This window comes from Pogoniulus pusillus, chromosome 25 (assembly GCF_015220805.1).
Source record: "Pogoniulus pusillus isolate bPogPus1 chromosome 25, bPogPus1.pri, whole genome shotgun sequence".
Lineage (NCBI taxonomy): Eukaryota > Metazoa > Chordata > Aves > Piciformes > Lybiidae > Pogoniulus > Pogoniulus pusillus.
The window spans coordinates 19,692,358-19,718,396 of NC_087288.1; the positions used below are offsets into that span (position 1 = coordinate 19,692,358).

General features: G+C 50.6%; 1 protein-coding gene across 1 annotated transcript in view; it reads left to right on the forward strand.

Moving 5' to 3' along the window:
* POLR1B (RNA polymerase I subunit B) overlaps positions 1–26,039 on the forward strand; it is a 37,138-nt gene continuing 11,099 nt past the window's right edge. The window contains exons 1-9 of the mRNA XM_064164652.1: positions 1–132; positions 264–431; positions 4,420–4,566; positions 6,246–6,378; positions 9,325–9,461; positions 12,234–12,457; positions 16,362–16,533; positions 24,142–24,313; positions 25,563–25,844. Coding sequence (XP_064020722.1) covers positions 1–132; positions 264–431; positions 4,420–4,566; positions 6,246–6,378; positions 9,325–9,461; positions 12,234–12,457; positions 16,362–16,533; positions 24,142–24,313; positions 25,563–25,844 — 1,567 coding nt within the window. The remainder of the gene's footprint in view (positions 133–263; positions 432–4,419; positions 4,567–6,245; positions 6,379–9,324; positions 9,462–12,233; positions 12,458–16,361; positions 16,534–24,141; positions 24,314–25,562; positions 25,845–26,039) is intronic.

The window sequence follows — 26,039 nt, forward strand, 5'->3', positions numbered from 1 at the left end:
ATGGCCGGGCGCTGCGGGGACCCGCACCGGCTGCGGCCGCAGGGGCGCGGCGGCGCCCGGCGAGACCTGACCGCTGCGCACATCGAGTCCTTCAACTATGCCGTCAGCGAAGGCATCTACCGCGCCGTGCAGGTCTCGGGGGGTAGGGGTGAGGGGTGCGGGGCCGGACCAGGCCGTGCTCGTCCTGGTCCTGGTGCCGGTCCCGGTCCCGTCCCGGTGGGTTCCTGCCGCCCTCCGGCGGGCTTCATCCCATGCCGTTGCAGGATCTCAACCCGATGGAGATGGCGCTGAAGGACAGACGGGTGTCGCTGGCTGTAGTGGGGGTGTCCATCATCCCTCCCGCCGTGCCGGCAGGGACGGTCTGCCAGGAGAGGAGGGTGTTCCCCGCCGAGTGCCGCGGCCTGCGCAGCACCTACCGCGGCAGAGTCACGGTACGTGTCCGGCCGCCGGCTGGGCTCCCGCGGCACAATCACGGTACGTGTCCGGCCGCCGGCTGGGCTCCCGCGGCACAATCACGGTACGTGTCGGGCCGCCGGCTGGGCTCCCGCGGCACAATCACGGTACGTGTCGGGCCGGGGCGCAGAGCCTGCCGAGCCCTCCTCGCCTTCCTGCGTGCCAGTTCCTCCCGGTTCCGGCCGGCCCCGGGTGGGCTTCCGAGAGCGTTGTCCTGCGGGGAGCTTCGGGAGTTGCTGGCTACGAGCTCGCTGCAGGAAGCCCCTGTGGAGCAGCACTCGTACGGGCCTCGTCTCCTGCGACCCAGGCCGTGCGTCCGATCTGCTGTCGGCTTGGCCTCCCGGGGTCATAGAATCGTCTCGTTTGGAAACGATCTCTTAAGTAATCACCGAGTCCAATCCCCGCCTAAGGCCTTGAAATCGTGTCCCAGAGCACCATATCCACATGAACACCCCAGGGACCCTGACTCCGCTGCCTCCCTGGGCCACCTATTCCGATGCCTGACCACGTTTCCAGTAAAGAAGCCAACCAGCCAGCTTAGGGGGCCGTGGGAAGTGCCCTGGGCCAGCCCAGAGACCATGGCGCTCCAGGCTGTGCTTCTGCAGGGCTCCAGGCTGTGCTTCTGCAGGGCTCCGGGCTGTGCTTCTGCAGGGCTCCGGGCTGTGCTTCTGCAGGGCTCCGGGCTGTGCTTCTGCAGGGCTCCGGGCTGTGCTTCTGCAGGGCTCCGGGCTGTGCTTCTGCAGGGCTCCAGGCTGTGCTTCTGCAGGGCTCCAGGCTGTGCTTCTGCAGGGCTCCAGGCTTCAGAAGCGGTGTGACCCCCTTGGAGAGAGCCTGCAGTTAGGAGTCTGTCTTGTTCACACCATGCATTCATCGTCTGTCCTGAATCACTTTGAAGTTTGCCAAAGAAACAAAACACCTTCGGCAGACGTTCGGTGTTCCACACTGAAAGAATTGCAGCTTGTCCAGCAGCAGCTGCTTGCTCTTGACACTGTAGTGGTGCCGAAGCTGTGCGTTTGCCCCTGGCAACCTACCCAGGCCAGTGCTGGCTTGCAGTTTCAGCTGCTTCTTCTGTCCAGGGTGTTAGATACTTTTGGTTGCTTTTATAGGTCTTATTTCTAACGTGAGTGTGAAACTGAGGCAGTTGCAGATTTTTCACAGCTGTTGGCCCAGTGGCCCTTAGGTTTTCCTGAGCTAAAGATGTGTAGCATTTAGTTGTCCTGCCTCAGTTGTTTTTCATACCTGGCTGAACGTGAGCCAGCAGTGTGCCAAGGAGGCCAAGGGCATCCTCGCCTGGATCAGGATTAGTGTGGCCAGCAGGAGTAGGGCAGTAATTGTCCCCCTGCACCCAGAACTGGTCAGACCACACCTTAAAGACTTGGATCTGTTGTGGGTCCCTCAGTAAAAAAAAAAAAAAGGCCTTAAGGTGCTTGAGGGAGTCATAGAATCAACCAGGTTGGAAGAGACTTCCAAGATCATTCAGTCCAACCAGCTGTGTCCAGTCAACCAGACCATGGCACCAAGTGCCCTATACAGGCTTTGCTTAAACACCTCCAGGGATGGTGACTCCACCACCTCCCTGGGCAGCCCATTCCAATGCCAATCACTCTGTGAAGAACAGGCCATGTGAAGAGCAGCTGGGATTGTTTAGTCTGGAGAAGACAACCATGAGAGGAGACTTCATTGTTCTCCACAACTCTCTGAAAGGAAGTTGGGAGTGAGGTGGCTGTTAGTCCCTTCTCCCTAATGATCCGTGCTAGGAGGAGGGGAAATGGCCTCAGGTTGCACCAAGGAAGGTTTACATTGGAGGAAACTGAAAGGCTTCTCAAACACTGGAACAGGCTCCCCAAGGAGGTGGTTGAATCCCCATCCCTGGAGGTGTCTGGAAAACAGAGAATTGGTGCTGAGGTTCATGGTTCAGCCCCAGCCTTGGCAGAGTTAGAGAATGGTTGGATGTGATGATCGGAATTCACAACCAAAACAATTTTATGATTTCCTGATTTCTTTCCCCCCCCAAGTGTTTACTTTTTGAATTGTTTTTTGAGCCTCTGCAGATGTCTGAAACAAAACACTTTGTTGGTCCTTGAGTAAGAAGGTGCTGGGACAGGTTGATTGGTCTCTCCCACTCCCTGCCCTTGCAGGAATCAGTGTAAGTTATTCCATGCTTCCCCCATGCAGCCTTTAACCACAAACTCCTTGCTTGGATTATTCCCTGGAGTGAGTATTGAGCCCCAGGCTGCTGAGGGGCTGCTCACACGGAGGGGAGCCACTCTGTACCTTTAGTCATGGCTTAAGCTGCAGGCCTCATCTGTGCAGAGGTCTCAGAGTGAGGCTGCACCCTGGGTTTAGAGTGGCACAGTAACCTTTTCCTTCCCTTCAACTCCCCAAACTCAATTTACACTCTTAACTGCAGCCAGGTGTGGAACCAATGTGTTCATGCCTTCGTGTCACTTCCCTGCTTGTCAGCAGCTCTTCTGAAACCTGTCCTCTTGCACATGAAATTAGGATGGTTTGCTCCCACAGGGCTTTCTATTGGCTTGTTTCTAACAGTTGAGGGGGTCCTCCTGCACACACACTGCCAGATCCTGGTATTGTCAGTAAACCATTTTCTTTCACACATGCTTTTCTTTCTCACTTTTTATATCCCTCATGGACAAGTTTAACTGAAAAAGTCTCATGAAAGACCTCTGCAGGCCCATAGTGTGGGTGTCCTTTCACTGAGCACTTGCTGTTTTCTTCTGCTTTTAACTGCTTGCTAACTTCTGTGGTTTCCTCTCCTACCCTTTTGGCTGCCTTTTAAAAATGTTGCTACTCTATTAGGGATCTGAAAAGCAAAGCAGGCTGTTAACTTTGTTCACTGTGCTAGCAGCTTCTCTGCATAGCTCTAGGCAGCCAAAAAGGATATGAAAGGAAACTTCAGCCTCTGCTTACAGGGCTGTGCCCCAGCCTCTTAATCGTCTTTGTAGCCCTCCATTGGACTCTTTTGATTAGATCCCTATGCCTCCTGAACTGGGGAGCCCAGAATTGAATGCAGTATTCCAGGTGAGGCATCACCAGGGCAGAGTAGAGGGGGAGGAGAACCTCCCTCCATCTGCTGGACACGCTTCTCTTAATGCACCCAAGGATCCTGTTGGCCTCCAACCCCTACAGCCTTCCTGCCATAGGCCAGAGTGCCTCTCAAGTAGACCTGGCTGCTCAATGCCCAGTCCAGCCTGGCCTTGAACACCTCCATGGAGGGGGCATCCACAGCCTCTCTGGACAACATGTTCCAGAATCTCGCCACCTTCATACTGAAGAACTTCTTTGTGAGATGTAGTCTAAGCCTACCCTCCCACAGCTTAAAACCATTCCCTCTTGCCCTGCCGTTGGACACCCTTGAGCGTGTCCAGAGAAGGGCGACGAGGCTGGTGAGAGGCCTTGAGCACAGCCCTATGAGGAGAGGCTGAGGGAGCTGGGATTGGTTAGCCTGGAGAAGAGGAGGCTCAGGGGAGACCTTATTGCTGTCTACAACTACCTGAGGGGAGGTTGTGGCCAGGAGGAGGTTGCTCTCTTCTCTCAGGTGGCCAGCACCAGAACGAGAGGACACAGCCTCAGGCTGTGCCAGGGGAAATTTAGGCTGGAGGTGAGGAGAAAGTTCTTCCCTGAGAGAGTCATTGGACACTGGAATGGGCTGCCCGGGGAGGTGGTGGAGTCGCCGTCCCTGGAGCTGTTCAAGGCAGGATTGGACGTGGCACTTGGTGCCATGGTCTGGCCTTGAGCTCTGTGGTAAAGGGTTGGACTTGATGATCTGTGAGGTCTCTTCCAACCCTGATGATACTGTGATACTGTGAAAAGTCATTCTCCATCCTTCCTATCATGTCCTTCAGGTGTTGGAAGGCAGCTGGCTGGGCCACATCAAACGTACAGTTAATGGAGCAGGAAATCCTACAGGTGCAACTCAGTTCTCTCACTGTTTTCACCTTGTTTCAGGCTGACATCAGCTGGTCACTGAATGGCATACCACAAGGGACCATTAAGCATACTCTGGGCCATATTCCAATCATGGTGAAGTCCAAGTTGTGCAACCTCTATAATCTTTCTCCACAAGACCTCATACAGCACCACGAGGAGGAGGAGGTAACAGGGACTTTGTGGGCCTAGAAAATAGGCATTTTTACATGAGCAGCATCTCAGGTCAGCTTCTCTAAGCAGAACTTGAGCGTTTCTATTTTGTTTCAGGCCTGACTTGTTACTTAGTCGGGTTGTGCCCTTATATATGGTGCTTCCATGCAACAGCTTGAGAAAGATTTGCAGACACACCTGCCTTTGAGTACAGGGATATGTTTGATGCTGATCCCTTCAGTTCCCAGTACTTCTCAGCTGCTAGCCAGCAGCAGAGACTATGGAGCTGTGAGTAGGCTTCTGTGGAGAACAAGCATTGAGAGAGACGTTGTTGATCTCAGCTGCCTTCTGCAGCTTTTTCCTCATCTCCCCAGAAGCCTCTCAGCTGTCATAAATGGAATACAGAATGAATTAGTGACATGTTTTGTGCTCAGAAAGAGTGAGCAAACTATGCAAGGAACAAAACTGCTTCTTAGTCTGCATCTTCATGCATAGCATTGCTTGCTGCTGTAACGCTTCCCTGGTGGCAGACTGTTGGGGGAGCTACAAATTCATCAGTGCTCAGCTTGTACATGACCAAGAAAGGCTTTCTGCAGCAGAGCTGCTTCTGGTTTATACACTCAGACTGCAGAGTGACTACAAAAACATTAGTTCCTGGCAGCTCCTCAGAGTCACTAAGTTGACCACAGGTGTGGGGTGCTTTTGTTTGGCTGTTTTTGGTGTTAGGCTGGGATTTTTGGGTGGGGCTGGCGTGGTTGTGAGGGGCAGGGTTTGGTGGGGTTGATGGTTGGGTTGTGGTTTTTTTGGGGGGGGGATTGAGTTGTGGGTTGTTTTGTGGGGGATTGAGTTGTGGGTTGTTTTGTGGGGGATTGAGTTGTGGGTTTTTTTGGGGGAGGGGAGTTGGGTTGTGGGGTTGTTTTAGGAAGGGGAGTTAGGTTGAGGGTTTTTTGGGGGAGGGGAGTTGGGTTGTGTTCTGTTTTGGGTGAGGGGTTGAGTTGTGGGGGTTTTGGGGAGGGTGCTTGGGTTGTGTTCTGTTTTGTGGGGTGGGGAGTTGGGTTGTGTTTTTTGGGGGAGGGGGCTTGGGTTGTGTTCTGTTTTGTGGGGTGGGGAGTTGGGTTGTGGGGGTTTTGGGGAGGGGGCTTGGGTTGTGTTCCATTTTGGGGGGTGGGGGGTTGAGTTGTGGGGGTTTTGGGGAGGGTGCTTGGGTTGTGTTCTGTTTTGGGGGGTGGTGGGTTGGGTTGTGGGGGTTTTGGGGAGGGTGCTTGGGTTGTGTTCTGTTTTGGGGGGTGGTGGGTTGGGTTGTGGGGGTTTTGGGGAGGGTGCTTGGGTTGTGTTCTGTTTTGGGGGGTGGGGGGTTGAGTTGTGGGGGTTTTGGGGGGTCGGGGATGTTTGTGGGCTTTTTTTGTGGAGTTGGTGGTTGGGTTGTTTTTTGGGGGACAAGGGGATTTTGGATGGTATCCTTTTGTTTCTTCAGCCTGTGGAGCATGCATCCCTTTCCTGGCACTGCCTGCAGTCTGCCCATTAGATGTAGTAGTTACTGACAGGGAGTGCAAAGTTCCCAAGTGCAGTGCTGAAGTATGCCGTGGGTTTACTGGCTGAAATACTTAACATACAGGTGGTTTTTGTGTGTTTTACTTAAAGCACTGTTGCTAACTTCTAAGCTTATAAAACCAATGCCTTTTTTTTCCCACTAGGAAATGGGAGGCTACTTCATAATCAATGGCTTAGAAAAAGTTATTAGGATGCTGATTATGCCCAGGCGAAATTTCCCTCTTGCAGTGACAAGACACAAATGGAAAAGCAGAGGCCCTGGTTTCACAGAGTATGGTAAGGTGAACACTTCCCTGCAGTGTCCTTGGGGACAAACAGCAGTGACCACTCTGTAGCTGACTTCTGCTAGTTTGTTTTGGTTTGGGTCTTTGTGTAATGCTTTTATTTCTTACTGCATAGGTAAATTAAAGGGGTCAACACCAGCATAATGATTAAGACATGAGACATGCTGGCCTTGTGGGAGCCACCTATGCCAAGGGAGAGCATTCACAAGGCCTTGCAGCTCACATCATGTTTTGTTATGCAGAAGGTGTGAGTGAATCCTTACCTTCAGTAGAGGTCAGGGTAAGCTGCTGACCTTCTTTCACCAACTTTGTTTATAGAATCAGAATAGTTTTGTTTGGAAAAGACTTCTAAGATCAGAGTCCAACCATGAACCTAAGACCACCATGGCCATTACACCATGTTTCCAAAGTGCCATGTCCACATATTTCTTGAACACCTCCACAAACAGTGACTCCAGCACCTCCCTGGGCAGCCTGTTCCAGTACCTGACAACTCTTGCAGCAATGAAAATTTTTCCTCATATCCAACCTAAACCTCCCCTGGCACAATCTCAGGCCATTTACACTCATTGCATTACCTGATACTAGGGAGAAGAGATCAACTCACACCACCTTTCAGGTAGCTATAGAGAGCAACGAGGTCTCCCCTCAGCCTCCTCCAAAATAAACAAGCCCAGTGCCATCAGCTGCCCCTCAGAAGAGCTGATAGTGCTGTCTGCCTCAGTGAGAGCAGGGCCAAGCCTTAATGCAGAGCTGGTGCCTCCTCCCTGCCACCCAGCCAGCCCTATTCTTGGCACACACAGATGAGAGACTGATGTGCAGCAAGGTTGTACCCAATTTCCACAGTGTTCCAGGGAGAAGGGCATGAAGGCACCTTTAAGGCAAAAGGCAGGGGAGGTGCTCTCCACTACAGATGCCAAGCATGGAGCCTCCTGGTGCCTCACCCACACTGCAGTGGACTCAGGACATGTGCAAGGGGCCAGGGGCTAAGCCCCTCCAGCCCAAGGTGAGGCTCAGGAGCTTTTTGCCCCTGCAGCAAGAAAGGCTGTTCAAGGTCTGGTTGGCCTTGTCACAGAAGCTGTGAGGCTGGGTTGATGATTGAATCAGAGAATTGTTTTGGTTGGAAGAAACTCTAAAGGTCAACAAGTCCAATCTTCAATTAACACCACTGTGGCCACTCAACCATGTCCCAGAGTGCCATGGCCACAGGTTTCTTGAATGCCTGCAGGGATGGTGACTCCAGCAGCTCCCTGGGCAGCCTGTGCCAATGCCTGACCACTCTTGCAGGAAACAAATTGTTCCTAATCTCTAACCTAACCCTCCCCTGGCACAGTTCCAGGCCACTTCCTCTTGTTCTATCACCTGACACTAGGGAGAAGAGACCAACCTGCACCTCACTACAACCTTCTTCCAGAGAGTTGTAAGGAGCAATGAGTTCTCCTCTAGACTAAACCACCCCAGTTCCCTCAGCCACTCTTCTTGAGACCTGTTCTTCAGAACTTTCACCAGCTTTCTTGCCTTTCCTTTGAGCTAGCAGATTTAATTTTCATGCAGCCTGTTAACTGTATTATTGGCTCCCCCAGCCCTTTGTTGTGTGTATTCAATAGAATAAAGTTTAACTAAACTAGAGAAGTTACACTTTTAAACTCAGGTGTTACCAGCTGCTGGTTTGACTGGACTGAGGTGCTTGAGCACAGTTTAATGTCATCGATTTTTGAGGCAGTGCCATTTTCACCAGTCCCATTTGCTTGTCCTGCAGTTGGCAGCTTTCAGCAGGACAAGGAAACACTGCTTCAGTGGTTCTATCCTAAAACAGAGATAGGGAAACTTGACCCAGAGTACATTTAGAAAGAGACTTGCATGTTGCTGTGTCTGACAACAACCAAAGGTTACAGTCAGAACAGTTGAGGCTTGGGGCTTTCCTTTTCCTAAAAGCTCTCTGCATCTTCCAAGCAGCTCATAGAGGTCTAAAGGGGATCTGGAGAGGGACTTTTTACAGAATCATGTAGTGACAGGACAAGGGCTGATGGCTTCCAGCAGAAGGGAGCTAGATTTAAATTTGACCTTAGGAGGAGGCTCTTTGCCTTGAGGTGTTGACTACCGGCCGAAACAGGTAGCCCAGATAAGTTGTGGAGGCTCTGAGCCTGAAAGTGTTCAAAGTCAAGTTGGATGGGCCCTTGAGCAGCCTGGTCTAGTTGGAGGTGAGGAGTTGGTACTAGATGACCTCACCTGGAGTACTGTGTCCAGCTCTGGAGCCCTCCAGACAGTAAGGACATGGACCTGATCAAGTGGGTCCAGAGGAGGGCAACAAAGTTGTCTGCAGGGCTGAAACACTCTGCTGTGAGGACAGGCTGAGGGAGCTGGGATTGTTCAGCCTGGCCAAGAGAAGGCTCTAGAGAGAACTAATAGCAGCTTGAAGGGGGCCTGCAAGAGCACTGGGGAGGGACTGTTTACAAAGGCCTACAGTGCAAGGACAAGGGACAATGATTTGAAATTAAAGAAGAGTAGATTTAGATTGGATGTTAGGAACAAGTTCTGCAGCATGAAAGTAGTGGAGCAGGTTGCCCAGGGAGGTGGTTCAAAGTTAGGCTCTACAAGGGTCTGGACAACCTGATCTAGTGGAGGATGTCCCAGCTGACTGCAGGGAGGTTGGACTAGGTGACCCTTAGAGGTCCCTTCCAACCCAAACCACTCTATGATTCTCTGATCTTCAAGGTCACTTCAATCCATTCTGTGATCTCAGTAAGTGTCCTGAGACATGAGTACTACAAACTGAGCTGGAAGACTGATGCTGGAAATGCTGCCTCATGTTCTCAGCCACGGAGTGCCAAGGCTGACATCACGATTGCCTTCAAACACCCTCTCAGACACATCACAGTAATGCAGCCTGTTGGCTTTGTGGAGCTTACCTTGGTCTTTCCTCCTGTTAATCTTGCAGGACTAATGATGCACTGTGTGAAGGATGAGCACACTGCAACAAACATAAACCTTCATTACTTGGAGAATGGCTATGTCATGGTCAACTTCTTCTTTCAGAAAGAGTTGTTCTTCATTCCCTTGGGATTTGCTCTGAAGGTAAGCAGCTAATGCTCCTGCTTTCTGTGTTGCATGAATACAGAGGGTTTGGTAATCAGATTTACTTTCTGAATGAGAAGAGTTAATTCCAATATTGAGTGCTAAATCATCCTTCCAGTAATGGCTGAGGAACTGCAGTCCAAAGTGAGCCTGTGTCTGTAATGTAACACTGACCTTCGGCAGTGAAGTACAGGCAGGGTCAGGAGAGGAGAGCTGTAGAGGAGCTTTATGGATTTTTACTAATGCATGCTCTGCATGAGTAGGTGTGGGAAGATGGAAGAGTTTGCCTCCTAATGTGAAAGATCTCAGCCTTTTGAAAACAGGATGGCAGTTGAGCATTCAGTGAGTCAGCTGTCTAGAAGTAAACCAGTGAATTGGCTCTCAGTCCCTGGAATCATCTTCCAAGGGAAGTAGTGGTTCCCCTACACTGGACAGCTTTAAGACTCAGCTTGACAGGGTGCTGGGCCTTCTAATTTAAACCATACCTTTACCTAGGAAGGCTGGACCTGGCATTCTATGCACATGCTCTTTCTGAAGCACTGAAGATATGGAGGGATTCACAGAATGATTTGTGTTGGAAAAGACCCCAAGATGATCAGATTCCAGCCCTGCACCACCATGGGCAGGGACACCTTCCACTAGACCAGGCTGCTCAAGGCCTTGTCCCACCTGCCCCCTTGAACACCTCTAAGGAGAGTGCATCCACAGCCTCCCTGGGCAACCTATTCCAGTGTCTCACAACCCCAGGGGAAAGAATTTCCCCCTGATTTTCAGTCTAAATCTCCCCTCTTCCTTTTCAGTACGTTCTTCCTCACCATATCACTGCAAACACTTGTCAAAAGTACCTCTCCAGCTTTCTTGCAGCCTCCTTCATGTACTGGAAGGCTGTTCTGAGGTCTTCCCAGAGCCTTTTCCAGGCTGAAGAGCCCTAACTCTCACAGCCTGTCCCTACACAGGGGATGCTCCAACCCTCTGGTCATCTTTTTAGCCCTCCTCTGGACCCTCTCCAGCAATTCCATGTCCTTCCTGTATTGGGGGTCCCAGAACTGGACACAATACTCCAGATGGGGTCTCATGAGAGCAGAGTAAAGGTGGAGAATCACTTCATTTGTCCTGCTGATCACACTGCTTTTGATGCAGCCCAGGACATGATTGCCTTGCAGGCTGCAAGTGCAGGTTGCCTGCTCATGTTGAGTTTTTCATCAGCTGACACCCTCAAGTCCTCCTCCATATTGCTCTCAAGCCACTCCTCACCCAGCCGGTGTTTGTGTTTGAGGTTGCCCTAACTCAGATGCAGGACCTTTCTCTTGGCTTTGTTGAACTTCAGAAGGTTGGCATAGGCCCATGCCTGAAGCCTGTCCAAGTCCTTCTGGATGGCATCTCTTCCTTCCAGCATGTCAGCTGGACCACACAGCTTGGTCTCACCTGCAGACTCACTGAGGGTGCCTCAGTCCCACTGCCCCTATCACTGCCAAAGATGTCAAACAGCACTGATGCCAGTACCAGCCTCTGATGGATGCCACTGGTCTCCATTTAGAAGCTGAGGCATTGACTGCAACTCTGAGCATGGCCATCAGGCCAATTCTTTATCCAGTGGGGGATCCATCCCTCAAGTCCATGTTTGGTGATCAGAATGTCACATGCAACAGTGTCAAAAGCTTTGCACAAGTCCAGATAGATAACATCAGCTGATCTTCCCAGTAGTTTTCCTTGAAGCCTACAAATGTGATGAGCAAATAGTTCACTGAAATGTGAGTCACAGAGGTCAGTAAATAGAACCTCAGAACTGTTTTGGTTAAAAGAGACCTTTTAAGATTACTGAGTCCAACCATTCTCTAATTCTCCCAAGGCTGGTGCTAAGTCATGTTCCTCAGCACCACACCTCTGATGCTTTTCAACACCTCTGGGGATGGATAATCATCCACATCCCTGGGCAGCCTGTTCCAGTGTTTCAGTAAAGAAATTCCTTCTGATGTCTAACCTAAACCTACCTTGTGCAACCTGAGGCTATTTCCACTCATCCTATCCCTTGTTACTTGGGAGAAGAGACCACACCACACCTGGCTCCAACCTTCTTTCAGGGCGTTGTAGAGAGGAGGTCTCCCCTCAGCTTCCTTTTCTCCAGGCTGAACAACCCCAGTTTCTTCAGCTGCTCCTCACAGGATTTGTTCTGCAGACCCTTCACCAGCTTCAGTGCCCTTCTGGAACTGCCCCAGCACCTTGATGTCTGTCTTGTAGTGAGGGACACACTTGCACAGAAACTGAGACTCGTGTGGATACTATGGGTTAACAACGTATTTGCTTAACCCTGCTATAAAGAAACAGCTAGGAAACCTTTATAGCACCAAGAGTGAAAAAGCTTGGAGTTAAATAGAAGCTTTAATCTATCACATGCTGAGTCTAAAGTGAATTTGTTCTAACAGCCTTCACGAGGAGACTCATTGCCTTTTGGTTTGCAGTGATAGACACTTGTGAGTTTAATGGTTCTGTAAATCACCTAAACAAGAGAAGCTTGCTAATTTAGAAGGTGAAAGTTTTGTTGTTCTGGATGTTTTGATAAGGGTCTCATTGGATTGGGTCATCACCAGGGTATGAATAATCCCCTGCAGTACTTTCCAAGCACCTAAATCCCACAGTACTTTGTAGTTTGCAAGGTGGAGGAGTATTTCCAGAGCATGAATCAGTGCAGTGCCCCAGCTATTTGCTGTATTTTAGGCACATTTGTTGCTGTGACTCTGTTTTTTTCTGATCTGATGCACTTGTGTCTTCCAGGCATTGGTTGATTTCCCAGACTACCAGATTTTTGAGGAGCTGGTCAGAGGAAAAGAAGGCGACACCTTTTACGTGAACAGCGTGACCGAGATGCTGAGAGCGGTCCTGGAGGCAGGCTGTTTCACACAGCAGAACGTCCTGGAGTACCTGGGCAGGAGCTTCAGAGTAAAGCTTAACCTTCCTGAGTGGTACAGCAATGAACAAGCAGCAGAATTCATTCTGAGGTGTGTGTGGGTGCACGCAGGAGGGTGTGGCCAGCATCACTGTGTTCAAACTGCAGGCAGATTTAAGAGTACTCCCCTGTGTCACATCACACTTGGCTGTGGTTTTCCACACACATCTGTAAAATGGCTGCCAGAGTTCTTTTGTTTTATGGCCCTCCAGGCCTGTGTTTGTGGGGTTCAAAAAATGCATATTTTAATGGCTTGGCACAAGTGTCCCCAAAAGTGATTTCAGGAGGAGTGCACTGGTTGTGATTTAGAGGTGGTTTGCTGAGTTATGTGATGAAAGACATAAATATTCAAGGACAGCAAAGCTGGGGAAGGGTCTGGAGAACAGCTGCTCTTATGAAAACGAGCTGAAGGACCTGGGGTTGTTTAGTCTGGAGAAGAAGAGGCTGAGGGGAGACCTCATTGCTCTCTAAAATCCCTGAAAGGAGGTTGGAGTAGGGTGGGGATGAGTCTCTCCTCCTTAGTATCAGGTGATAAAGGGTGAGAATGTGGCCTGACATTGTGCCAGGGGAAGTTTAGGTTAGATGTTAGGAAGAATTTATTTCTTGCAAGAGTGGTCAGGCATTGGAACAGGCTGCCCAGGGGGGTGGTGGAGTCGCCATCCCTGGAGGTGTTTGAGGACCATGTGGACATGGCACTTTGAGATGTTATTAATGGCCATGGTGGCCTTGGTCTGAAGAATCTTAGAGGTCTTTTCCAACCAAAACAATTCTGTGGTTCTGTTTAAGATGAAGGTCTGAGTCTGTGACTAATCTTTATTGAACAGCAGTATTGCCATTTGTGGCACTTTGATCAGTTTCATATAATCATTAGCAACTGTAATGAAAGTATCTTTTGAGATGGTAGAAATAGATGCTTTCAGGGAATTACAGAACTGTTTCTGTTGAAAAATGCCTTGGAAGTTCATCAAGTCCCTCCTTCAACCTAAGGCCACCATGGCCATTAAACCACGTCCCAAAGTGCCATGCCCACAGTCCTTTAGTGCTTGTAACTAGAGGTTGACCAGGTGGCTAGAAACACAGATGCTTCAGAGGGGCACTTGAAGTCCATAGAGAGCAGGAAGCACAGAGCTGTGTGCTGAGAAACATGAGTGGGTAGTTTCAAGAAAGTTGGAGTTGCTCTAATGTTCTTTCTAAATATTCAGATGGGTGGTTTGCTTGAGGGTTTTGTTTAAGGGTTTGGGTTAGGTTTTTTCCCCTCTCATATGTCTTGTACACCTTATTTGTCTCAGCTAAGGTGACAGAAGAGGAAGAACAATGAAAATTTGACCCTGAGGAGTTGTGGAACCTGTAATTTGTGGGAGCAGAACCAACTTTCAGAGTTGTCAGGCTTTACAATGAGGTTGAGAAGGTTTCAGTAGAGGGCAGGAGTGAAGCTGCAGAATCACAAGCCAACAAGATACTTGAATGCTGCTAGAAGGTTGTTGCACTTGTGTCTGCAGAGCAAGTGGTCTCGATGTGTGTGATGGTTTGGGTGTTCCCTGCCACCCCCACTTTGTAAAATCACCCAGACTAGACCCAGGGGCTCTGGAAATCACAGTATCAACAAGGTTGGAAGAGACCTCATAGATCATCAAGTCCCAGCTTAGCACAACAGACAAGCAAAGATTTACAGTGTATACAGTTATAGACAAAAATAGACAAGGTAAAAGGTAACACAGACACACAGCAGCCCTCCCAGAAACCTGAGTCCCCAGGAGGGGCTCCCAACCACCCTTCCACCTTCCTCCCACCTGTCTACCTTACGCAAGACGTTGCCTTATGCTCAAGGTAGCTTGGAGGGTCGGCCAGAGGTGCTAGGAAGCAGGTGGATTAATCACACAGACTGCAGGTTAGAGAGAGAAGTTCAGCCCAAAGCCCAGAGAGCAACTCTGTTATCTGTATTCATGTTCTTGTTCTTAGCCATCTCAGCAAGCTTATGAGTGCAGCAGACATCACCATTGTTCCCTTTTCACAGCCTGTAATCTGACTTTTCTCACCAAAACATTCTAGCTAGCTTCAAACTAGCACACTATGCCCCTCCAGGACACGGTGTAGTAGTCATGGAGCTGTTGGATAGAAGGCTGGACTTGATCTTCGAGGGCTTTTCCAGCCTCTATGATTCTGTGATTGCTTTTGGAAAGCAATCACAAAGTCACAGAACGTTGGAAGGTAGCTCAAAAGTTCATCCTTGCCAGAGCAGGATCACCTAGAGTAGGTCACTCAGGAATGTGTCCAGGCAGGTTTTGACTGTCTCCACACCAGGCTATCCACAACCTCTCTGGGCAGCCCATTCCAGTGTTCTGTCATGCTCACAATGAAAGAGTTTTCCCTTACGTTCACATGGAACCTTCTTTGCTCCAGCTTGCACCTGTTGCTCCTCATTGTGTCATTGGGTGGGGATTAGGTATGGCCTTTATTTTTGCTTGTTCTAGTGTGGTGTTCATAGAATCATAGAATCAACCAGGTTGGAAGAGACCTCCAAGATCATCCAGGCCAACCTAGCACCCAGCCCTGTCCAGTCAACCAGACCATGGCACTAAGTGCCTCAGCCAGGCTTTTCTTGAACATCTCCAGGGACAGTGACTCCACCACCTCCCTGGGCAGCCCATTCCAATGCCAATCACTCTCTCTGCCAACAACTTCCTCCTAACATCCAGCCTAGACCTACCCTGGCACAGCTTGAGACTGTGTCCCCTTGTTCTGTTGCTGGTTGCCTGGCAGAAGAGCCCAACCCCACCTGGCTACAGCCTCCCTGCAGGTAGTTGTAGACAGCAATGAGCTCCCCCCGAGCCTCCTCTTCTCCAGGATAAACAACCCCCAGCTCCCTCAGCCTCTCCTCACAGGGTTTGTGTTCCAGGCCCCTCACCAGCTTCGTTGCCCTTCTCTGGACACCTTCCAGCACCTCAACATCTCTCTTGAATTGAGGGGCCCAGAACTGGACACAGCACTCAAGGTGTGGCCTGAGCAGTGCTGAGTACAGGGGAAGAATAACCTCCCTTGTCCTACTGGCCACACTGCTCCTGATCCAGGCCAGGATGCCATTGGCTCTCTTGGTCACCTGGGCACACTGCTGGCTCATCTTCAGACAGAGCTGAACACCAGCAGTGGAGATATGGAGTTCCTGTGGAGGACACAGTGTTAATGGAAAGGTTTTGTTATTTGCCGCTGGTTTCCAGCTCGGATTTGGAGTGTGGTGCATGTATGTTTGGGGGAGGATGTATGACTGGTGTCACAGCTGCTCTAACATGCAAACTTCATGGAATTATGGAAAAGTTTTGGTTGGAAGAGACCTCTTAAGATCATTGAGTCAAACCTTAAACCTAAGAACACCATGACTATTCAAGCATGTCCCCAAGTGCCATGTCCACACCCTTCTTGAACATCTCTGCGAACGATCACTCCACCTCTTTGGGCAGCCTGTTCCAATGCCTGACCCCCACCTCACTCCAGACTCCTTTCAGGGAGTTGTAGAGAGATGATCCTGACTTCAAAATCAGTACTTGCAAGGCCATGGGCATGTATAAAATCAGTCTTCAACAAGGTTCACCTTCATCTAATCAAACAGGTCTATCCCTAACAAACCAAGTGCTGGAGTATCTCCCTTATGGGGAAAGGCTGTGAGAGTTGGGGATGGTCAGCCTGGAGAAGAGAAGGCTCTGGGGAGATCTTAGAGTGACCTTCCAGTGCCTGAAGGAGGCCTGCAAGAAAGCTGGGGAGGAACTTCTCACAAGGGCTTGTGGTGATAAGATAAGGGGGAATGGATTAGAGCTGGAAGAGGGGAGGTTTAGACTGGATCTTAGGAAGAAGTTCTTTCCGGTGAGCATGGGGAGACACCAGACTTCTTAGCCAAAAATTTTGGTTTGTAATTATGTAAGAGGGACTTCAACAATTGGTTGTTCTCCTTCCTCTTCTTCCAGCAAGTGCATCTGCATACACCTGACAGACAGAACTGAGAAGTTTTACCTGCTCTGTATGATGACCCAGAAGCTGTATGCTTTTGCCAAAGGCGAGTGCATGGAGGATAATCCAGACAGTCTGATGAATCAAGAAGTGCTGACCCCAGGACAGCTTTTCCTTATGTTCTTAAAGGTAAGGTCCCTAAGGTGTTTAAACCTGTGAATGCAATGATTGTCCAGTCCAGACCCCACAATGACTATGGGGACAGGAGAACTGCAACAGCCAGACTGGAGACTGGGGAATCTGAATATGCTACAAAGGCTAAGAGAGTGGAGGAAGTGATGTAGGCTGAAGATGAAGCAGCAGTGTGCCCAGGTGGCCAAAAGAGCCAATGGCATCCTGGCCTGGATCAGGAGCAGTGTGGGCAGCAGGACAAGGGAGGTTATTCTTCCCCTGTACTCAACACTGGTCAGGCCACACCTTGAGTACTGTGTCCAGTTCTGGGCTCCTCAATTCAAGAGAGATGTTGAGGTGCTGGAAGGTGTCCAGAGAAGGGCAACGAAGCTGGTGAGGGGCCTGGAGCACAAACCCTGTGAGGAGAGGCTGAGGGAGCTGGGGGTTGTTTATCCTGGAGAAGAAGAGGCTCAGGGGTGACCTCGTTGCTGTCTACAACTACGTGAAGGGAGGCTGTAGCCAGGTGGGGTTGGGCTCTGCTGCCAGGCAAGCAGCAATAGAACAAGGGGACACAGCCTCAAGTTGTGGCAGGGGAGGTCTAGGCTGGATGTTAGGAGGAAGTTGTTGTCAGAGAGAGTGATTGGCACTGGAATGGGCTGCCCAGGGAGGTGGTGGAGTCACCGTCCCTGGAGGTTCTTCAAGCAAAGCCTGGCTGAGGCACTTAGTGCCATGGTCTGGTTGACTGGACAGGGCTGGGTGCTAGGTTGGACTGGATGAGCTTGGAGGTCTCTTCCAACCTGGCTGATTCTATGTAGTCAGACAGTGCAGCTGCGGCAGCCATACCATAAGGTACTCAAATGTGCTGAAGAAAAGACTGTGCCAAACCTGGACTAAAGAGCTTCCTAGCTCTTTCCCAGAAGCTCTGGGGCAAAGGAGGTGGGAGTCCTGGCGCACAGCAGGATGACTGTGTGCCATCAGTATGCCCTTGTGGTCAAGAAGGCCAGTGGCATTCTGGAGTGTGTCGAGTTGTCTAGGAGGGGCAGGAGAGTCCTGGCACTGGAGTTGGCAGGGCTCATTAGGCAGGCTTTAAACTAGAACTGAAGGGGGTGGGTGAGACAATTACTCTCTGTGAGAAGGAGAGAGTGGGAAGGAAACCAGGGACAATTGAGGAATCGAGAGCCCAGCTGAAGTGCATCTACACCAATGCACACAGCTTGGCTAACAAGCAGGAGGAACTGCAAGTCCTGCTCCACCAGGGTGACTATGAGATAGTTGCCATTGCAGACACTTGGTGGGATGACAGGCATGGTTGGAGTGCTATACTGGAGGGATATAACCTCTTCAGGAGAGATAGGCAAGGGAGAAGAGGAGGAGGGGTGGCTCTGTATATTAGGGAGTCACTCCTTGCCACTGAGCTTGAGGTGAGGGACGAAGGGGTTGAGAACTTGTGGGTTAAAATCAGAGGGAGGACAAACAAATCTGACATCCTGGCTGGAGTCTGTTACAGACCACCCAACCAGGATGAGGAAGCAGAAGAGATATTTTACAAACAGCTGGAGGCTGTCTCAAGATCAGATCTTGTCCTTATGGGTGACTTTAACCTGCCAGATATCTGCTGGGAACTTAATTCAGCAGAGAGGAGGCAGTCCAGGAGGTTTCTAGAGTGCATGGAGGACAGCTTCATGTCCCAGCTGATAAGTGAGCCTACTAGGGGTCAAGCTCAGCTTGACCTGCTGCTGTCCAACAGAGAAGGGCTGGTAGGAGATGTGACAGTGGGAGGCTGCCTGGGGTGTAGTGATCACGAGATAGTGGAGTTTTCAATATGCAGGGAGGTAGGGAGGCACTTCAACAAAACCTACACCTTGGACTTTCGGAGGGCAAACTTCAATTTACTTAAGAAACTTATTGCAAAGTCCCCTGGGCAGCAGTCCTTGGGAACAAAGGGGTCCAGGATGGTTGGACCTACTTTAAACAGGAGCTCTTGAAGGCACAGGAGCTGGCAGTTCCCATGTGCCCAAAGATGAGCCGGCAGGGAAGGCGACCAGCCTGGATGAGCAAACAGCTCCTGAAGGAATTGGGGGAGAAAAAGAGGGTGTATCACCTCTGGAAGGAGGGGAAGGCTTCTCCTGACGTGTTTAAGGAGGTAGCCAGACTATGCAGGAGAAAAATGAGAGAGGCTAAGGCCCAGCTAGAACTTAGGCTGCCACTTCTGTGAAAGATAACAAAAAGCACTGTTATAAATGTATCAGTGCTAAAAAGAAGGGCAAGAAGAGCCTCCACTGCTTACTGGACCAGGAGTGGAACACTGTAACTGATGATAAGGAAAAGGCTGAGGTCCTGAATGCCTTCTTCACCTCAGTTTTCAACAGCAAGGAGGGAGGAGGAGGCAAGTGGCCTCTTGAACTGGGGGATGGGGTCGGGGAGCAGTGTGTTCCCCTGGAAATCCATGAGGAATTAGTTCAGGACCTGCTGAGCCACCTGGACACCCACAAGTCCATGGGACCAGATGGGATCCATCCCAGGGTGCTGAGAGAGCTGGCAGCTGAGCTGGCCAAGCTGCTCTCCATCATTTTCCAGCAGTCCTGGCTCACTGGAGAGGTCCCAGGAGACTGGAAACTGCCAACGTGGTCCCCATCCACAAGAAGGGTTGGATGGAGGAACCTGGGAACTACAGACCTGTCAGCCTGACCTCAGTGCCAGGGAAACTGATGGAGCAGGTTAGCTTGGGGGTGATAAGAGCGCACCTGAGGGATGGCAAAGGGCTCAGGTCCAGCCAGCATGGGTTTAGGAAGGGCAGATCCTGCCTCTCCAACCTGATCTCCTTCTATGATCAGGTGACTGCTTGGTGGATGTGGGGAGGCCTGTGGATGTGCTCTGTCTGGACTTCAGCAAGGCCTTTGACACTGTCCCCCACAGCAAACTGCTGGCTAAGCTGTCAGCCCATGGCTTGGATGGCAACACTCTGTGCTGGGTTAGGAACTGGCTGAAGGGCCGGACCCAGAGAGTGGTGGTGAATAGTGCCACATCCAGCTGGCAGCTGTCACTAGTGTTGTCCCTCAGGGATCAGTGCTGGGCCCCATCCTCTTTAACATCTTCATAGATGATCTGGATGAGGGCATGGAGTCAGTCATCAGCAAGTTTGCAGATGACACCAAGCTGGGGGCAGATGTGGCTGGGTTGGAGGGCAGAAGGGCTTTGCAGCAGGACCTTGACCGCCTGGACAGATGGGCAGAGTCCAAGGGGATGGCTTCAATAGCTCCAAGTGCAGGGTGCTGCACTTTGGCCACAACAACCCCATGCAGACATACAGGCTGGGGTCAGAGTGGCTGAGAGCAGCCAGACAGAGAGGGATCTGGGGGTACTGATTGATACCTGCCTGAACATGAGCCAGCAGTGTGCCCAGGTGGCCAAGAGAGCCAGTGGCATCCTGGCCTGCATCAGGAATGGTGTGGCCAGCAGGAGCAGGGAGGTCGTTCTGCCCCTGTACTCTGCACTGGTTAGACCACACCTTGAGTCCTGTGTTCAGTTCTGGGCCCCCCAGTTTAGGAGGGACATTGAGATGCTTGAGCATGTCCAGAGAAGGGCAACGAGGCTGGGGAGAGGCCTTGAGCACAGCCCTACGAGGAGAGGCTGAGGGAGCTGGGATTGGTTAGCCTGGAGAAGAGGAGGCTCAGGGGTGACCTTCTTGCTGTCTACAACTACCTGAGAGGAGGTTGTGGCCAGGAGGAGGTTGCTCTCTTCTCTCAGGTGGCCAGCACCAGAACAAGAGGACACAGCCTCAGGCTGTGCCAGGGGAGATTTAGGCTGGAGGTGAGGAGAAAGTTCTTCCCTGAGAGAGTCATTGGACACTGGAATGGGCTGCCCGGGGAGGTGGTGGAGTCGCCGTCCCTGGAGCTGTTCGAGGCAGGACTGGACGTGGCACTTGGTGCCATGGTCTGGCCTTGAGCTCTGTGGTAAAGGGTTGGACTTGATGATCTATGAGGTCTCTTCCAACCCTGATGATACTGTGATCCTGTGAGAAGAGTGTGGCCAGCAGGTTGAGTTTGATTCTCCTCTCCCTTTACTCTGCCCTGGTGAGGCCACAGCTTGGAGTGTTGGTGTCTAGTCTGGACTCCCCAGTTAAAAAGGGCAGGTACTTGCTGGAGGGTACAAAGCTGGGCTTGCTTAGCCTGAAGAAGGAGGCTCAGGGGGTTCCTTACTGCTCTCTAAAAGTACCTGAAGGAAGGTTGTAGCCAGGTGGGGTCGGTCTCTTCTCCCAGGCACCCAGTAATAGAATGAGAAGACAGTCTCAAGCTGCACCAGGGCAAGTTTAGGCCAGACTGGATGTGGCACTTGGTGTCATGGTTTAGTTGATTAGCTAATGTTGTGTGATAGGCTGGACTTAGAATCATAGAATCAAGCAGGTTGGAAGAGACCTCCAAGCTCATCCAGTCCAACCTAGCATCCAGCCCTAGCTAAGAGCTATGTGCCTCATCCAGGCTTTTCTTGAACACCTCCAGGCACAGCCACTCCACCACCTCCCTGGGCAGCCCATTCCAATGCCAATCACTCTCTCTGCCAACAACTTCCTCCTATCATCCAGCCTGAACCTGCCCTGGCAGGTCTTTTCCAGTCTGTGAAAAGTGGCTACAGAGATGCTGAGGGGACAGGAACATCTATGTTTTGATTAAATACTGAGTCAATTGGGTCTTTTTAGTCTGGAAAAGAGTAGACTGAGGGGGAATGTCCTAAGTACTTAGAAATACTGACAGAGTGGCTGCCAGCAGGATGGGACCAGGCTTTTTGCAGTGGTGCTCAATGGCAGGACAAGGGGCAATGGATCATAGAATCATAGAATCAGCCAGGTTGGAAGAGACCTCCACGATCATCCAGTCCAACCTAGCACCCAGCCCTATCCAGTCAACCAGACCATGGCACTAAGTGCCTCATCCCGTCCTTTCTTGAAGACCCCCAGGGACGGTGCCTCCACCACCTCCCTGGGCAGCCCATTCCAATGGGAAATCACTCTCTCTGTGAAGAACTTCTTCCTAATATCCAGCCTAGACCTACCCTGGCACAACTTGAGACTGTGTCCCCTTGTTCTGTTGCTGGTTGCCTGGGATACAAACTTGAACAGAAGAAGTTCCATCTAAACATGAGGAGAACTTCTTCAGTTGGAAGGTGACAGAGCACTATAACAGGCTGCCCAGACAGGTGGTGGAGATGTTTGGAACCCACCTGGGTGTGTTCCTGTGTAGCCTCTTTAAGGCAAGCGTGCCTTGGCAGGGATCTTGGGCCAGGTGATCTCCAGAGGTCCCTTCCAGCCCCTACCATTCTATGATTCTGTGTAATTCTGTAGCCTTCCAGAGCAGATGAAGTGGCACCGTTCAGGCTGGCAACCTGAGGATGGAGCAGTGCCTACCTCTGTGGTGTTTGAGGGGTTTGAAACAGCATGCTTGTGTCGTATGGATTGGTGTGAGCAGTAGAGATCTGCCCTGTGCTGCTGCTGTTCCGCGTGGGCGAGAAAATAACTCTCCCTCTGCCCCCCAGCTGCCAAAAGTGATGTTTCATAATATTGTCATCACTCTCCCATGTTTAAGTTTTCTTCCAGGATCAGGAAGCTGATAGGCTGCTTCTGGCTTAGGCAGTTAATTTACTACTGGTGATGTAGAAATGCACTCTCCTGTTCTGTTCCCGAGAGAGTCATTAGGCACTGGAATGGGCTGCCTCGGGAGGTGGTGGAGTCGTCGTCCCTGGGGCAGTTCAAGGCAAGGTTGGATGTGGCACTTGGTGCCATGGTCTAGCCTTGGGCACTGTGGTAAAGGGTTGGACTTGATGATCTGTGAGGTCTCTTCCAACCTTGGTGATACTGTGATACTGTGATACTGTGAATTTGGTTTATTTCTGGCCTCCTTATTTTATAGAATCATTGAATTTGTTTAGTGGGAAACCATCTTTAAGGTCATTGAATCCAACCTTCAACCCAACACCACCATGGCCATTAAACCATGTCCCACAGTGCCACGTCCACACGTTTCTTGAACACCTCCAGGGGCCGTGACTCCACCACCTCCCTGGGCAGCCTGTTCCAGTGCCTGACTGCTCTTTCCATTAAGCATTTTTTCCTCATACCCAATCTAAACCTCCTCTGGCTCAGTTTCAGGCCATTTCCTCTTGTTCTATTACTTGATACTAAAGAGAAGATACCAACCCTCACCTCACTCCGGCCTCCTTTCAGGGAGCTGTAGAAAGCAATGAGGTCTCCCCTCAGCCTCCTCTTCTCCAGAATGCACAACTCCAGTTCCCTCAGCTGCTCCTCACCAGACCTGTTCTTCAGACCCTTCACCAGCTTTGTTGCCTTCTCTGGACACGCTCCAGCACCAAAATGTCCTTATTCTAGTGAGGAGGCCAAAACGGGGCCCAGGATTGAGGTGTGGCCTCACCAGTGCTGAGTACAGAGGCATAATCACTTCCCTGCTCCTGCTGGCCACAATGCCAGGAGAAAAGTATTCCTGTTGAGAAGCTTGGCCATCCCATGGAAATCATTGCAGAATTGTAGTTCCCATACCCAAGTAACCATACCACCCTGACTTAATTCCTGTTCAACCTTTCTTTGTCATTTTTAGCCAAAATTTTCTTTAGTCTCAACAAAACAATGCTCCTGAACTCTCTCAGCCACCTGAATGTTTCCAGTGAGAGTGAGTTTAGAAAGAAAAGTGAGTTCTGTGAAGCACTTCAGAGTTACCCAGAACTACCTCCAGGAAGCAGAAGGGGTTTCTTTTGTGCCTGGCTCTGTCAGATCAGCAGGGGTTCACAGCCCTTGATTTGCATGCAAATCCCAGATTTCAGCACGAGGTATCCCAGTATCACCAAGGTTGGAAGAGACCTCACAGATCAAGTCCAACCCTTTACCACAGAGCTCAAGGCCAGACCATGGCACCAAGTGCCACGTCCAGTCCTGCCTTGAACAGCCCCAGGGACGGCGACTCCACCACCTCCCCGGGCAGCCCATTCCAGTGTCCAATGACTCTCTCAGGGAAGAACTTTCTCCTCACCTCGAGCCTAAGTTTCCCCTGGCACAGCTTGAGGCTGTGTCCTCTTGTGGAGACAGTAGTGCTGTAAAAACTGGATTGTAATGAGTTCAAAGTGTTGTTGGGTGTCTTAGGTTCTTTTTCCTGGGTTTCTGTAGTATCCAAGATCTCAGCAGTGGTCTCAGCAACATTTAACAACTGCATGTCCTTGGCCTGCAGGTTTTGGTATGTGAACTTAGCAATATGGTTTTGCCTCACCACTTTACTTAGCAGGCTAATCAGTGGCTTTATTTTTACTGTCAGGTTTGGGGTTTGTGCTTTATGAAGTTCTCTGCCTGTGCCTCATTTGCCAGGCTCCTCACTGCTCTGGGTGGAAGCGATTGCGGCGCTGTGGGGTGGGTGTTTTCCCCAAGGATCTGCAGTGACATGATGCCATCAACATTTTGATACAAGCAAATGTGCATGGGAAATCAGGCTGGAAAACTCTCAGTTCACTAACAGCTGTCTGTGCTGATGATTCCAGAGGACTTCTGTAGCATGTGCAACTGAGCTGAACTTCTAATCCGAGCCTTTATTGCCCTGTTTGAAATGTAAACCTCTTGCTTTTAAACCCTAGGAGAGGCTTGAGAACTGGCTGCAATCCGTTAAGTTTGTTTTGGAGAAGAAAACAGAAAAGGCAGATATCAGAATAAATGAAGACAGCTTGGTGAAGGCTTTCAGCCTGGCAACAGACTTCTCCAAGCCATTTGAATATCTCCTTGCAACTGGGAACCTGCGATCTAAAACGGGTACATCTTCAGGCTTAAGAAGCTGGGTTGGGTTGGGGTTTCCCTCCCCTTTTTTCTGCTACACAGAGTGAGAAGCAATATGGAACTGAGCTCTTATCTGAAAACAACTGCTGGTATTGTCCTGGCTTAGGCTAGGAGACAGGGGTCATTTTTCTTCTGGAGACACTGGGAGGGACCACACTGAGGGCAGCCAACTGAGTCAACCAACAGGGTGTTCATGGAAGCATTTTGGTTGCAAAAGATCTTTAAAATCAAGTCCAACCATTCTCTAAGTCTACCAGGGCTGGTGCTAGACCATGGCCCTCAGCACCACATCTCAACATCTTTCAGACACCTCTAGGGATGGGAATTCAGCCACCTCCCTGGGGAGCCTATTCCAGTCTTTGAGAACCCTTTCAGTGAAGAAATCCTAAATCTTGGACTTGATAACCTTGGAGGTATTTTCCAACCAAAACAAATCTATGATTTTAAGCGCTGGCTTGGTATTTAAAGTGTATAGACCCACAGAATTGCAGATGTGATGGGTTGAGTGTTCTCTGCCCCCCCAACTTTGGAAATCACCCAGACTAGACTCAGCTGGCTCTGGAAATTGAATGAAGCTTATATTTACAGCTAGCAGAAGATAGTAGCAGAGATTTACAGTATATACAGTTATAGACAGAAATATATCAGTTAAAAGGCAATACAGAAACACAACAGCCCTCCAGAAACTTGAGTCCCCAGGAGGGGCTCCCAAGCACCTTTCACCTTCCCCCTACCCCTCCACCTTACCCCAGTCCCAAGGAAGAACAGAGGTTTGGCCAGGGGGTTAGGAAGCAAAGTGGGTTAATCAGAGAGACGACAGAGAGGCTAGAGAGAAAGCAGCTCAGGCAGTTCCCCAGGAGAATGCCTTATCTATATTTGGATTCTTGTTCTTATCTCAGCAAGCCAATGAGCGAGGCAGACATCAGCCTTGTTTCCCTTTCACAGCCTGTAATCTAGTTCTTCTCACCAAAACATTCTAGCTAGGCTCAAACTAGCACTGCAGAGTAGTAGGGGTTGGAAGGGACCTCTGAAGATTACGTTCAACCCCCAGCAAAAGCAAGATCACCTCTTGCACCTCACTTGGTTGTCTACAGGCAACAGCGTGTGGCTTCTGTTGCTGGGCTCCTGTGCAAGCATCTCCAGTGCTTGCTGGGGAAAAAGCACAAGCTGCCTTGTCACACTAGAGCTGGCTGACAGCCTGACGAGTCTGCCTTTGGTTCCCCAGGCATGGGCATGCTGCAGAGCAGCGGGCTGTGTGTGGTGGGAGACAAGCTGAACTTCATGCGCTACCTCTCCCACTTCCGCTGCGTGCACCGAGGAGCAGCCTTTGCCCAGATGAGGACTACAACGGTCCGCAAGCTGCTGCCTGAGTCCTGGGGCTTCCTCTGCCCCGTGGACACCCCAGACGGAGAGCCCTGCGGGCTGATGAACCACATGACAGCACTGTGTGAGATAGTGACCGAGACGGTGTCCGTGACAGACATTCCACCTCTGCTGTGTTCCTTAGGTAGGTTTTGCTCTCTCGGCGATGTAATGAAGCAGTCTCCCTTTTTTCTGTCTTTCTGCCCTGCAAACTTGTGTGTGGGAAAGATTCTGCAGGTGCCATCACAGAATCAGAGCACTGTTTTAGTTGGAAAAGACCTCTAAGATTGTCAAGTCTCAACCATTATCTAACTCTGCCAAGTCTGGGGCTAAACCATGT